This window comes from Larimichthys crocea, chromosome XV (assembly GCF_000972845.2).
Source record: "Larimichthys crocea isolate SSNF chromosome XV, L_crocea_2.0, whole genome shotgun sequence".
Lineage (NCBI taxonomy): Eukaryota > Metazoa > Chordata > Actinopteri > Sciaenidae > Larimichthys > Larimichthys crocea.
The window spans coordinates 9235776-9250875 of NC_040025.1; the positions used below are offsets into that span (position 1 = coordinate 9235776).

Below are 15100 nucleotides of genomic sequence, written 5' to 3' on the forward strand. Positions count from 1 at the left end.
TATTAATTTTGCAAAGAAAATTAAGTTAATTTGCTCAGTGAGACTTCTCACCTGCACTTCCTCCAACTGCGTCATCACACAGGGCAGGTTTTGCATCGTCTCCACCAACGTTTTCAGCTCTGCCAGTGTCATCTTACTTTCACTAAAAGACCACAGTATGTTAGTACATGTAACAGTAACAGTCAGTGTGAATGTTGAAGTGTGTTTTCCATCATACCTCTTCTGTGAGTCACTGAGGAGTTCAGTGCTTGTCTTTTTGCAGTGTTCAATGTCTTTGAGAACAGTGTTGAGCTTCCGCAGAAGTTCGTTGTCGGGGAACTTTTTGTCTGCTGCTTCCATCTTCAGCAACTCCAGGTCATCAATTCCTGAAATTTAATAACCATTCGGTGTTGTTAGATCCTTTTAAGATACTTCTCTGTTGGTAAATGTTTCACTTATGTCGATTTCTCACCTATCTTGTTACCCTCTTCCTGCTCAAGTGCCTCTTTCACTCTGTTGGCCCAGGAATCGAAGGACTCGGACCGAACCTTTAATCGGTGTAACATGGCTAACAACTCATCCAGGGTATATCTGTACCTGTGAAGTGAAGGGAGAACAGAAAAATCAGCAAGAAATATAACAATGACTGTTGTCACTCAGTGTATCGTGGTTCACACTCACAGCTACATTAGCGATTCATACCTGAGGTAGAGTTTTTCAGTGGGGCAGTTGCACAGATCCTGAGTGTGATAGAGACACACCAGACGCTCGGGACAGTTCGAACAAGCCAGCGCAGAGAGGAAGCATGTCGTCTTGCACTTATCGCACTGTCTCTCGTCGTCAGGCAGCAGCTCAAACGCCTCGCGCTCTGCTTCAGTAATGCCCTGCAGGTAAAAACACGCAGATTTAATTAGATTAAAACAATCATTTATATTATTATTAAGTGCAAACAGAAACAGTCTGTTGAGTCTCACCCTTTCCATCAGACTCTTCCGTAACTTCCTCTCCTCCTGAACAAAGATGAACATTTCCCGGTGTGTCGCAGCAGCCAGGTTGAGGTCCAGTTTCTCTGGGCTGGCCGCCATTTTACAGGTGAGCTCCTCGTGGGAGAACACACAATACCTCCTTAGACGCCGGTAGTGCTCAATACAGGAACGGCCGGCAGGCAGCTGAGAGTGAGAGAGAGGGGGAGTGAAGTTGAGCGTGTGGTACTGTGAATGATGTGAAGTGACATATGACAGACAGTGTAAACAAAACATACCCAGTCTGCAGTGCAGAAGTTAACCGCCTCAGCAAAGTTATATCCCTGATTGAAGCCGCTGTGGTAGGCTCTGGGGAAGGTGATGACGAACTCTCCAGCGCACTGGTTGGTACGAACGACCTGCCGATCAGAAACACAGAGCTCATTCAAAGGGAACTTCTCAACAACCACATGTAAACCGTGTACCTGTGTGTTCATGTGAGACTTACCGGCACACCATGAGACATGAGGATGTTGGGGTTCATGATGGTGACCAGCTGGTGAAGGAGGTCAGGCTGATACTCAAACAGCTCTGGCGTCAGCTTCTTCATCACCTCCTCAAGCCGCTCAGCTGCCACAGAGGGAACGCCATACCAAGTCTTGGGTTCACCCCTGGAGATGACAGAACAGAGAGGTTACATTCATTTGCTCATAACACCGTTTCATGTGACATTATCATATTCTCTGCCTTAAATCGCTGCGATTGTTTAATCGCTCCGATGTGACGGCGAAGCTACAACAATGCACAAAAAGCATTCTGTACCAGTGCAGGTAGTTGATGGAGTAGCTCCAGTGATCCTCGATGTGCCAGCAGAAAGCTGAGAACACCATGCCTACGTAAAGCCAGGGCACCTTCATGCCGGAGATGTCTCCGTTAATGTGGCACAGGAGGGACTGCTCCAGCACGGGCATCACGTTCAAGTTCCAGCCACTGCGGGCATATTCCTGCCCGACAAAGAAAACAGTGTGCACTGAGAATAAACACTACACTACAATTATGCAAAGGTTTGAAACACGATCATGTATTTTACTTAACCACAGAGCGGCCTAGTGGAGTTTGCTGATATGGATCACGTTCATTCTGAAGTGAATTTCTGGATTTGTTTAGATTTGAGGGTTTTTTTTAAAAATCAATCCAGGTTAATTTAGGCTCATTTATCATAAATCTTTTAATGCGTACTAATCCCCAAAACAACCAGACAACAATAGGACAGGTATCAAACTCATGATTGTCTCATCTACCTTTAGGGCTGTAACCAAAACTGTGCAGTTAAAGTTTCTATTAATGCAATGCTACTTTTAAAAAGGAGCATCGCTCATTTGAGATGGGATTAGTTTGAAGAGTGCACTCATACTGCAATGGTTACAGTTATAACAACACATTGGTCTTCTGCACTGTATTAAAAATGTACTGCTGGTAGATTTTTTTTCAACATGTAACCTCAAGCAGGATGCCGCAGTTAGTTAACCTTGATAACTATTCAAGCAAAGATTTCATAAATACCACTGAGGTTACAAAAGAAAATAACAATGTGCATACCTCCTCTTCCTTCGTGAGCTTCCTCTTGCCATTGTTCATTGGGAAGCCACTGCCAAACTCTTTGGAGTGTATGTCCGCCCCGTACTCGACGGTCACGTCTTCCTCGATGCTACTCACTAACCTCCAGAACTCTCTCTCCACGAGCTCAGTGGGAACCATCTACACCAACAACAACAACAACAACAACAACAGCACACAGGCTGCAGATTAGTCTCTGACATAATCACCTGTCAGGGCACGGTCATGCTTCACTACTCAGTGAATGGGTGATATCTTGTGCGGCTGCGCTTACATGGACAGGCATGTTGAAGTAATCTGCCTTGAAGGTATCCGCCATCTCCCCAAAACTCTGCAGATTATACTCGCGTGTAGCCTGCTCGAAGCCGAATGCTTCTGCAGGTTTCTTACACTCCTGAAGAAAGTGAGAACATCAAAACAAAGATTAGTCTCGTGGGTTAGAAGAAACCCGGCAAACAAAACATGCCATAGAGTATTACAGACACAAACGAGTAAAATATTTTCATCTACCTCTGCCACACACTTTGGGCATCGCCAGTTTCCTTTAGGAGGATCAGTGAGTGGGGGTAGTAGACAGTAGGTGTGATAGTTATCGTCGCAGCCATCACACAGCAAGAGTTTGTCGTCGTCATCTCCCCGACCGCACATCCGACACACAAACGAATCCACCTTTGAAAAAGTGAGAACAAACAGCACAACACATTGACTACACAGCGTGGAGCCAGATGAATATCTCTCATAGGTATTAAAGAGTACAATGCTTTGTGTTTACAGCGCTGTCTAATCAGTAGTTATATATCAACATCTTTCAGTCTACTTACACACTGCGGGTTGTTGATATTGCGTCTAAGCCTCATGGTCATTTTGGTACATGGTCCCTCTGTATCATCTTCCTCCTCGTCATTCCCTTTCACGCCCGCCTCCACTTCTTTCTTCACTTCTGTCTTAACTGTGACGCTCGGGGGAGGCGGCTGAGGGTTAGACGCGCTCCCGTCACTCTGCCTCTCTTGAGACTCCAGTGGCTCTGCTTTGACGGAGGCGTCAGCAGGAGCAGGAGAAACGCTCTCCTTGACTGTGACCGTCTGAGGCAGCTCATCTAAAAAAGAAGAGCATTTATCAGTTAAGGTCAGCTAAATCAAAGCAATTGTGTAGATTGACTGCCGCAAATTTCCAGGTTTCTAACAAAAAGCGACCTCCATGGCTGCTGTTTCTCGAATGGCTACATAATGAGTCAATTTCCAGCAGAATAAACCGCCTGGAATAAAAACAGTTTTAAAGTTAAGTTTAAAAGTTATGTATAATTAAGAGCGGGGGCACTTTGATTGACAGGTGGGTGGCATCACAGGTTACTGGTCTGAGCAACGAGGCTTAATTTGGCTCGCCTTAGCTGCACCCACACTCCACATCTTTGCCAGGAACCAGAGGAATCAGGACTGCCAAGATGGTAACAGCCAGAGCCACCACGGCTTCACAACGGCTCTTTAGAAAATCTATGGGTGATGTCATGGAAACCATGTTTAACCATATTTATTTATGGTTATTATTATTTCCAGGCGTTAATGACCTCATAGGTTTAACTCTATGTGCCTGAGAACGTTGTGGTCATAGCACTTACCTTTCTTCCTGATGCCTTTGTCCCTCGCCACCAGTCCAAGTCCCATCATCTTAGGTCCGGCGCCATAGATCTGAAGCTTCTTCAGCTCTGGGTTCTTCTCAATATCTTCCTCTGTGGGTTCAGGCTGTAGATAAAACCACATTTCCGTCATGAAGGCATAGACAGATAACACGCACTCCCCTCAAAAGCACACAGAGCAAAGCAAGGGTCTAGGCCAAATGCAGAACAAACAGTAAAAACATGAGAGCATAGCAATGCATCACGAGAAGGGATTATGCTTGGTTAGAAAGTAAGGAAGAGTTAGCCTACGTCACAGCGAAAACTTAAAGATTAAAGACCCGCCACCAGACCACACGATCAGCAACATTTGCAACCATACAGTGAAGAGTAGCATCTAGATCTGTTAGTTATTATTCAGTTCTTATTCAACCTTTGGTTGATGTTCTTAGAGTATTATTGTGATAAGAAAACGAAAAGAAAGGTTAGATTTGTCATAACTGAAGAAGCTATTTTAGAGTTCTGTTTGGTAAAATAGAGAAAAATATACCAGCCATCCTATGCACAAGTTCAGTATCTACTGTTTTCTTATTGTTTCAGGTTCTTCACTATTGCAGTGTTTTTTGTTTTGTGCTCCTGGCATCCCTGGCTGCTCCCACGACAGAATGCAGAGGCTGATCTGCTGTCACTTCCCCGCAGACACGAGCAAACAAGCAGCTTCCTCATTTTAGACATGCAGTTTTAAAGCAATCTTGAACTCAAATCTTTAAAAAAAAACTGCTAACTTGAGCACTTCTGAAGGCGTCTCGACTTTGCTCTGACACTGCTGGATTCTCGACGCCATGCTTAAAAGATCATTATCCAATTTTCTCTTTTCGCTTTCTATTACGGTAGCCGGATTCTGAGCTTATACCAAGAGGGTCTGGTTTACAGTGAACTACGGTTGTCTTCTTGTAGCAGGGAGCTTTTTGGATGTTATGAGATGAAAGTCTGTTTGAAGTGATCTGCTCTGTCAAAAACTGGTAAAAGACAAAATGAATGAGACGTAATGTTGCAGACTTCCTCCCTCACATTGAATTATTTTTGTGCAGCGCTTACTTTACTATCAACATCAGACGTTTGGCTATACTTTCAGCTCTTAGTTCCAATCTGCCATATGATCGCAAACAGTACACACATGTCATTCAGCAATGTAGGCAGAAGCAAATCTAAAAAAAAGCACATAAAGACAGGACTTCAAAAAATTCCTAGTTCCAAGTCAGAATTCCCTAAACATCCATTTAAAAGACTTTCAGAGTGGCAGTTTAGTCCTCATCTTTCATCCTGAAAACTTGACTCGAACACACTCTCCCCTCAGGTATGCACAAAGAAATTGGCAGTCAGAACGCAAACCTGTATTCCCACAACAAGACAATTAACATAAACATGTCATGACAGCATTGTTTGTGCCATTCACACTGTGAAACCTGAACAGACACAACGCCAAAAAAAGACTCCACTGAAGACTTTATTCCAGAGAGAGTGACTGGAGAAGCTTTCTACACATTTCACACTCCTTTCACAGTTGTGCAGATATAACACTGGCTGCTCACACATTGTTCTATATTTTATGCATACATAAAAACAGGCCCACTTTTTCCTGGCACCCAGACTTTCTTTGTTGACCAAAGGACTCTGTGATGTGGGATGGGGATTGAAAGCAGGAGACAACAAAGCAGATCAGAGGAGCTTAACATTCGGGTGGAATTCAAACTATGGTTTGGCCTCGAACGAGACTTAAAGGCCAACAATTAGGTATGCGAACAGAGTAATTGCTTCTCTAAGACTCCAATATTTTCCTGCCAATCATCAGACTACGGTGCTCTGTAAGTGAAACCCAATAAGACTAGGTTGTTCTGTGTGACTGCACTCAAAGGGGATCGCATGTTAGCTGTTGTAGCGAGCGGACAGCAAGGCAAAAGGCACACAGACAGCGCTGCGGAAAAGCATCTCAAGCCAAGTACGACCAAGAGAACGAGCATGGGTGAAAGAGAGAACGCCCAACAACTCGACTGGAAAAGTGTGTTTTTAAAAAAATGAAAGATTCTTCGAGAGCTTACGGTGAACTGTGCCATTTAGGAGATATGAAACATTAGTTCATAACAAAACTGGCACTGAGATCCAAATTTGCATATATTCAAAAATTCTAGACATCAAGCTTTTAAAAAAAAAAAAAAAAAAAAAAAAAACTGTGATATAATCCCTAAAAATACACTGACAACGCCCAAAGCACCTCTGAACACATGAGACTATGTGGTCTCAATTTTAATAAAAGTCCTTGAGCGTGTTCATGAAGGACAAACAGCTTAAATAAAAATAGAAGAAACTGCCTCGGGAACGCTTCCTCTCTCTGTCTGGTCTAGAAATTAAAAATATTGATTTGACTAACATGGATCAACTATTATTGTTTGTTTTTAAAAGGCAACATGTCCATAGCAGTCATGTGACCCTATTATGGGTTGCCACCCCTACATTGAGAAACTCGAGGCGCATGAATGCATGTTAATGAAAATGTTTTAGTGGTTAGTTAAAATTAAAAAACAAAATAAAAAACATCTAGACAACTTCAGAAAGGGTGAGGTGGTCTAAGAAAAGAGGCGGAAGGAGAGCAGGGGGGGCAGAGGGTGAGCTCATATGCTCAAGAGGCAGTACCGCAGAGATGAGTTGAGAGCCAGTGGTGAGAGGATGGGGGGCCAGATCCTCTGGACCCTGCAAAGGGAGACAATAACAGCAACAATAAACTAAGACAAGAGGAAAAAAAGAAGATGAGAGAGGAAGGGGGGGAGAGAGTGTGGAAAGAACAGAGCCAGTAGTTGTAGGAAAAATATCACTGGACACATTATTAGACATGGGTCACATCTGATGGAGGACCGATAAAGGTCCAACAGGAAATTTTGTTCAAATTCAAGATTAATTCAAGTTTTTTTTTTGCATTATCTGCACATCAAGTCATGCTTGAGTAAGGGCTGCATCATTTAAGGTCTGTCCTGTTCAGTTTTTTTAGTCTTATAGACCCGTATGTTGGATGAACTTCTCTTTTTAATAAAAGCTTAAGATATATTCGCATACTACCTGAGACAGTTATCCCAACTCTGACCTTACGAGCTGCTGCCAACATCTGACAGGTGATTTAGCACCGACATGATTTATCCTCAATGGGGCAGCTTTGGCACCAAACAGAAATGGGTTCGGGAAGGTGTTTGGGTATGGGAATTGTGTGTCGACAGCTCTGTCATCATGCACGTTAACTGGCATACTTAAGAATAATGAAGTCCAGCAAGTGGCAAATGATAAAATAACGAATCTACTGGATCTTCAGTTGGATACTTTAAGTGGCTATGAAACACAATACCATGCAGAAAGCTCAACAATGTGCTTAACTGTTCTCAAACCTCAAGATACTGCCCAAAAAAATGAAGCAATACCAAAAAGGACTGTGTTTCATTAAAAAGTTTACTGCTTATAATTCTCTAAGAATCAGTTATTGCAGCAATCATCTGATGAAATATCTAAAAACCTCCATTAAACTTTGTTTTATCCTTATTAAATCAGTATGTAACTAAATACGCAAAATAAAAAGAGATGTACTCGAGCATAATAAATGAAAATCTACTGTCGATGTACTCTAAGTATGAGAGATAGGTCGCTTCCAACCAGGAGGATGTTTGGGGTAGAAAATGAAGCGTCATTAAAGCTTGCATGTACCGAGCATGAGATAACAGAATGCAGACTGGTCCAGGAGTTGTGCTGTGTTTTTGATAACATTAATGTGGCTTGTGAAATGAAAAGAAAGTGGAAGAAACAAAAAAAAAAGCAGAGAACAAAATTAAGCCATGGAGCAGGAAGCAAAAAAGAAAAAAGCAGCGTTATGGCACAGCAGAGTGAGAAGTGAGATGGAGGGGTAAGCAAGCTGGGATGCGCTCTGAGTGCTTTATCACATCTTCCAGATAGTACGGTGTAACCGATGCACAGGGTCACATGGATAAGCACAGAAAAACTGTTAATAATATGACAGCATGGTACACACTAGAGCACACTGGAGCCTCGTCCAACAACCACTGGAGTAGATTGTTGGCTTGGCCTTTTCGGTTAGCCTTTAATGATGGAAGCTCGGCCGTTTTCATTCATTGGGCTGATCAGCAGGCAGTCGATGGTGAACGATTAAACGGTAACAAACATTATAAGACGATCTACGATTCATCAAATAGCAAATATATACCTACTCGGGTTTAAAGTCCTGAAAGAAAGCTGCATTTTTCTTTTCTCAATCACAACATAAAAACACACTGTAGTTTGCACATTTATTAGTGGAACACCAACGTATGTTAAGATAAACTTGAGACATCAGATACAGTTATATCACTCGTTACAAGGTCTGTAATCTGCGGTTTAGGTCCTGTGAGAAACCCTCTGATCAGAATAGCTTCAGTTCCTGGCAGCCATTCATTTGCAGACTGAAAGTCACACCTTTAATAAAGGCGTCACAGCTGAAACAACTTCCTCCTCCATCAGCTGCACAAAACCCATGACATTTTTGTGGTCTTGAAAAGTGGCTAATATGATAATTAAATCATTCTTCGGGATTGGTTTTGAGGTTCATTCACAAAAAATGTTACATTCTGTCATTACTGCTCACAGAGGTATGCAGATTTATTGAGTAACAGGTAAAAACAGGTACTCGCACTCACGTCAGGCTGGCAGCGGTTCGCTCTGCGTCCGTAACTGCTAGTTTTGGAGGGCTGCACGGACTGTCGCAGGGGGATGGAGTGGGGCTTGTACTCTTTATCCACATCCTCACCATCATAATGCTTTGGCTTGCAATGCTACAGAGAGAGAGAGAGAGAGAAAGAGAGAGCGTACATTAAAACATACCCAGCCTTTTGATTCTAGCTTAAAAGAATGTGTACAACACATCACAGCTTCTCGTCTAACTATTAACTCGTCACCTCTGGTAACACAAAATGGAGAGAGAAGAATGTTTAGAGATACCGGCAGGCTGGCACCAGACTGGAACATTTCGAAAGGGTAGACGATCCTCTCGTAGTGCGAGCGCAGCAGAGAGCCGATGTTTTTGCCTGGAGGATAGCCAAGTCTTTGGGCCACGCGAGCCCAGCGCCGTTCCTTACAGACCATCTCAAAACCTCCTTCGTCCGTCACAATCTGGGACAGGGAAGCAGTTTTTGAGAATTTCAACAAATCATAGATATGGAATAACAATCATGCACCCAAAATTCAATCAATATCTACCTTTGAGAGGCTAAACAGATCGAGGATGCGCCTTTCAATGTGTGGGATTTTCAAGGACGATGCCTGGATCTCCCAAAACCTGGCGATGCGGTCCAAATAATTAAGCTTCACTCTGGTCTCCGCCTAAAAACGAGATGCAGGAGGCACCACCACGATTACTACAGCCAGTTCCACAAACAACTTCAATTTCTGTCTACAATGTGCAACTTTAAAAAGGGAAAAAAATAACTCACCTCCAACTCATTAAGCCTCTGGATGCGGGGTGTGAAGCGGAAGCTATCCAGCTCCACTGAAAACGGCGGTTGCCAGTCCTATTTAGGAGCAAAGACATACAATTAAACATGTAAGCCTGGATGCTCAAACAAAAATGTGTAATTTCTGCTTTAATTCTGACCTCGATCATTCAAGGAACTTACTAAAAGCAACAAATTGACGTGGAAATGAGAGATTAATGAGACAATGGGCTTAGTTTAGGCTTAACCCCAGTTTAACTCCGGCTTTCAGGCTCAAGAACTTGGCTCAACATTAACCACAAAGGACACGGATTTATAATTCCACCAAAATCTTGTTATAGAAACAATACTGCGCTGTCAGTACGGGGACTAACATTTAGCAGAGCAACGACTTTATGCGTAACTGTATGATTAAGTCCACAACGCCCTTAAGATGACTGGCCGAGAAAGCCTTTAATTTACATTTACTTGATTAGCAGTGTTCCTGCAGAATTCCTCTCTGTCCTCTGCTGCGAAAACAGCTTTACATCTGTTAAAATCTTTTATTCTGTCAGGGAACAATGTAGTGTACTGCTCTATAGCAGTTGTTACAGACGTTATATAATTATAGTGTTCATGAGAGAAGCACAAAATGTAATTTATGGTGCATGAATGCAACTTAACATAAGTGTAAATCTTGTTTTGGAGTTGAACGTGAAAAGAAAATTACTTCCTATAGCAGCTTTTATGTTTAATGGCTTATTTTGTGTCAATATGCTAAATCATGATTTTTGTCTATAGCAGCAACACAAACTTCCATGGGAATAAATGATCATGAATCATCTCGTCTGAAATTAAACATGCTGGTCTTTTGGTTGATGATGCGAAGAACCAAATTAATGTTAAAAAATAACTCATTCTCGTACGGAGGAGGACTGGGAACGCCTCCTGTTGATAGAACTACTTGATAACCAACTTTGTCTGACTGGTTATGCAAGATTATCAGTGTCATGGCATGTGCCTGCTAACTCGATGACAGCCCGACTAATCAAAATAATGAGAAACATAAATCTATGTCATCCTCTCAGATGATGAGACTTTAGACTTTGTATTTCCTAGTTTAACCCGGTGTACGATACATGCTACACATAGGAACTCGGGGAGCATTTCTTCAACATGATCCAAGCATAGGCAAATATATTTACTGGTGGAGGTCGAATTTTGCAGATTCCAGACTTCTCTGCAATCGGACGTATCTTGGCGATGTAGCCCAGGGGATCCTGAAACTCCTCCCATGACGGCTCGAATACTGGACACTCCGGAGGAGGTACAAACTCTTCCACTTCCATTGCCCTGACGACAGGAAGATCGACAATGTGGGGGGAAAAAAACATGTTAATGAACAACGCTACAAATTCTACGGTTGCTTACATTATATTTGTTTGCTCTCTATTTACGCTGGGAACATTCAGAGTGGTGTAAACATGACACCGACACTTTTTCAACCTTGAGAAATGACATTTACATAACACACACACATCTGTAGTTATGTCACAAAATGACACAAATGAGCAAAACGGACCAGTGTATCAGACACAACAAAATAAAAGCATACTACACGATTACTTCACGTTGACTGCCTTTGTTTACTTTTGTTAAATTACTACTTCCTGGCCTAGCACGTCATTGCAACACTGTCAGCCTTTAACAGTCAGTTCCTGCGCACGTAACATAGTTTATAATTTCCCCCAGAAAGCCACAACAATAAAAAGGTCACAAACATGAGAAATGGGGGAATCACAGGGTGAGGATTTTTTTTTTTTGTGTGTGGTCCTCAAAGTAGTCCTTGTTTAAAGACCCCTCCCCCAACGTGAGACACAACAAAACAAATGCCATGCTCTGGTGAATCAACAAGGCCCAGTGTGTGTGGAAAAGGTGGCAAAACTTTTTTTTTTTTTTTTTAAGTGATGCTGTAACATTTGTAGTAATAAACAAGGAGCAGATGATTTCGAAACAAAAGTGATGTTTGTGCACTTGAGAAATAAACACTGCTGCTACTACTACTACATTTGTGTGTATAAAAAGGGGGAGTCTATACATTTCTACAGGCTCATTCCTTGTTAAATAAATAAATAAATATTAAAATAAACATCACTTGATGCTGGGACATGCATCTGACTCTTCATGGGCCTTCAGACAAACAATGGCGTGGAGGCCATGAACCCTAAAGGTATAGGAAGGCCATGAAGGCATCACTACTGGCCAGAGGAGGCTGGAGACTACATTGATTAATCAGCTTTTTAACAAGATAAATGAAACAATTACTCGATAGCAGACGCCAAATAATCGATATCTTCTTCACATTACTCAATAACACACACACACACATATACATATATAACTGTTAGCTGACAACTGTTAGCTCCTAGCTCCTAAACTTGGGGAGAACTAAAGCACAAAAACAGCCACAACAAGAGAAACCAAAGAAATACAGAAATTTTTAAATGTAATTATCTATAACGGGGAACGGCCTGGGTGTCATTCATTTCTCATCTCCGGGACATTTGTGTCTATTGTTCGGGGCTATCAGAGAGGCGATAACGCCGCTAACATTAGCATCGAGGCCTCCACTTTTTTTTTTTTTTCCAAAGCCCCGGTCCTCTCATCGCCTCCCACGGGTTTTTAACCAGCACTAGTTAGCTCACGGTAACTGCGGGGTTGGAAAGTCCAACGATAAATAACCCAGCAGTGAAGCTAAAATCGACGTTAAGTCATATAACATAACATGTATGTGTGCAGTTTATCTGTTGGTCCCCTTTAAACTACTACAATGCCTCGCTGCATCTCCACCCCCCCCTCCCTCCTCCTCTAATACTGACCGAAGACACCTCGATGTCCCGGGGTACGATCAGGGCTGGTGGCCGCTCTCCTTCCTCTGTTGTTGTGGTGACTGGCGGTTAGCTACAACCGTTGGCCACAGCTGTGCTCGGTCCAAGTCGGCTTTAGCCTACGCGAAGTTGACCGTTATTTTTCAAACTCGGTACTCCCATAAACTCGGCAGAGGTTCGTTTGACGGTAACCGACAGCCTCAGACTTTGTGAATTATGTCGTTATCAATCAATTTTTCCGACCGACATCATCACTCTCTTCAGGGCCATCCTATCTTTCTTGACGAGACGCCTTTTTTTTTTTTTTTTTTTTTTTTTTCTCACGACCGAAGCACAACCTCTTCATCTTCACGCCACGTCCGTCACGTTCACTCCCTGAAAGTAGTACGCACGTACGCCACCGAGGGCGAGTAAAACACACAGTTTAAAGGAAGGCGTGCTGTGTTTAGCACTTACATAAATAACATTAGTGGATTCAATACACGTAAACACAATGAGTTTAATCTAAATTAATTGATTTAATTAAATTATTGAATTAATTAAATCAATTTTTATTCAAACCAAAAGCCACCAGCCACTTTTACAGACTCCAAAAAACTTACAATACTTGCAAACCAAATTGCAAACCAACTGTTTACATATTTCATTTTTATTGACCTCACTGTTTATACTGTAAATTCTGTCTATACTGCCATATTGCCATATTTATATTTATACTGATAATTCTGTTTGTACTTTTTATTCATTCACTTATTTAATGGGATCATGTACAGTATCATAAACATTACATTACATCATGCCATATTGCCACACAGATGTCTTTTAGCTTGTATATATTTTTATTTTATTTTATATTTTTTTACATCTTTTACTTATATTTTATATTTCATGATTATTGCTGTTTGCACCGGGATAAGAGGGAAACAATTCTCTGTATGTCCTGTACATATGGCAGCATTGATAATAAACTTGACTTGACTTATTCATTTCTAGGGAAGCCCTTAAGTGGTCGTGCTTCATATATTTTATTTCTCCTGTTTTCTCGTAATAATGACTCAATTTCATTAGTTTTCTCGAGATCATTAGTTATTTATGTTATTATATTGAAATAACAAATGTCACAATGATCTAGTGAGGTGCTGGACAGACTCAGGAGCTACCTTCAGCCAGAGACTGCTGGCACCAAGATGCTCCACAGAGAGACACAAGAAGTCTTTCCTACCTGTGAGCATCAGTCCTCCCTCAAAATATCACAAACTCCAAGTCAAGTCCAGTAGCTATCAAACTGGCTTGTGCAATAAATAAGTGAAATCCACACATGCATACTGCACTTTATACAGTCAGTGTATTCTCTGTACAGTCTCTCAAAGACTAAATTCTTTATAAGGTTTTAGATTTATATATTGCATAGTTCACTGTTACTTGGCTTTTATTTTACTGTTACTGGTTTTATTTAACTGTTATTTAAACATGTTTATATAGTGTTAAAATAGGATATTGTATAAGTGTATAGTGTTAAAGTTTTGTTTTCTTGCTATCACTCACTATCTAAATTACCGTTTGGGAGCTGCTGTAACAAAAACAATTTCCCTGCAGAGATTAATAAAGTATTTCTGATTCTGATATATACATATATATATTATATAAATCTAGTTTCAGGTTTATTTGTTGTAAGTTAACACAGTCAATAATACAATGAGCAGGTCAGCTCAGCAATAAGAGCACTAAGGATAAAAATACAAAACAAAACAATACAATTGTAGGTAGGTAAAGGAATAAATAAATATATATATATAATATATTAAAATAGAATATGGAAAGTGACATGGTTGTCATTAAATCAGTGCAATTCCAACAGTCTCCTGCTCCTCTAACTGCGTTAGAGGATGGTATTTCGACATAACGACATATATAAGTCAAGATCTCGAGAAAACTTATCACCAGAAAATGTGTGACTGCTCCATGAATTTCTTTTAACAAAAAGTACTCATATGCATATTATGTTATCACATTCAGAACTGGTGCGTGAAGAGTGAAATTTACCTTCTCTAAATATTATTAGGTTGTTATGACATCACATTATCTATGTTTTTGGTTCTATAGCTATCAAAGTAAATGAAAAGCACAATATTCTTTATACAAAGTTGCATAAAATGGATATTCAGCTACACTTATACTGTTATTGACACTGCATGAGTAATTGACAATGTTTGAGAGTTTTAAAGCTGACAGACATTTTGTTGTCCACCCAAATTTGATAAGTCACTTTAAATGTTAATTATTAATTGGTCTTTTTTAGCAGGTGTTGAACTCCAGCTACCAGTCCACCACCATACTTTGTTCCATACGGGACTTGAACCAGCCACCCTCTGGTTCCCAATCCAAGTTTCTATGGACTAAACTACTTTCTATCCTGTGAATATGTAATATACAAAGTGGCCTACATTCTATCTTTAATATGTTAAAGTAATATATTAAAGACATTGTATTTTGTGTATATATATATATATATATATATATATATCTTTATCTGGTCAGAGCAAT

General features: G+C 41.0%; 1 protein-coding gene across 2 annotated transcripts in view; it reads right to left on the minus strand.

Annotated features, from left to right (window-relative positions):
* kdm5c (lysine demethylase 5C) overlaps positions 1 to 12887 on the minus strand; it is a 17216-nt gene extending 4329 nt beyond the window's left edge. The window contains exons 1-20 of one of the 2 annotated variants that reach the window (XM_019254755.2): positions 12548 to 12887; positions 10874 to 11021; positions 9690 to 9767; positions 9457 to 9579; positions 9199 to 9369; positions 8898 to 9032; positions 6862 to 6918; positions 4174 to 4297; positions 3380 to 3654; positions 3069 to 3227; positions 2833 to 2952; positions 2541 to 2699; positions 1764 to 1945; positions 1450 to 1612; positions 1241 to 1360; positions 954 to 1148; positions 682 to 863; positions 452 to 576; positions 218 to 365; positions 52 to 142 (exon numbers count right to left, since the gene is read on the minus strand). In XM_019254755.2, the coding sequence (XP_019110300.1) occupies positions 52 to 142; positions 218 to 365; positions 452 to 576; positions 682 to 863; positions 954 to 1148; positions 1241 to 1360; positions 1450 to 1612; positions 1764 to 1945; positions 2541 to 2699; positions 2833 to 2952; positions 3069 to 3227; positions 3380 to 3654; positions 4174 to 4297; positions 6862 to 6918; positions 8898 to 9032; positions 9199 to 9369; positions 9457 to 9579; positions 9690 to 9767; positions 10874 to 11017 (2751 nt within the window). In that variant the 5' untranslated portion in view covers positions 11018 to 11021; positions 12548 to 12887. The remainder of the gene's footprint in view (positions 1 to 51; positions 143 to 217; positions 366 to 451; positions 577 to 681; positions 864 to 953; positions 1149 to 1240; positions 1361 to 1449; positions 1613 to 1763; positions 1946 to 2540; positions 2700 to 2832; positions 2953 to 3068; positions 3228 to 3379; positions 3655 to 4173; positions 4298 to 6861; positions 6919 to 8897; positions 9033 to 9198; positions 9370 to 9456; positions 9580 to 9689; positions 9768 to 10873; positions 11022 to 12547) is intronic. The other variant, XM_019254762.2, reaches the window with a different exon arrangement.
* Between the last annotated feature and the right edge of the window lie 2213 nt (positions 12888 to 15100).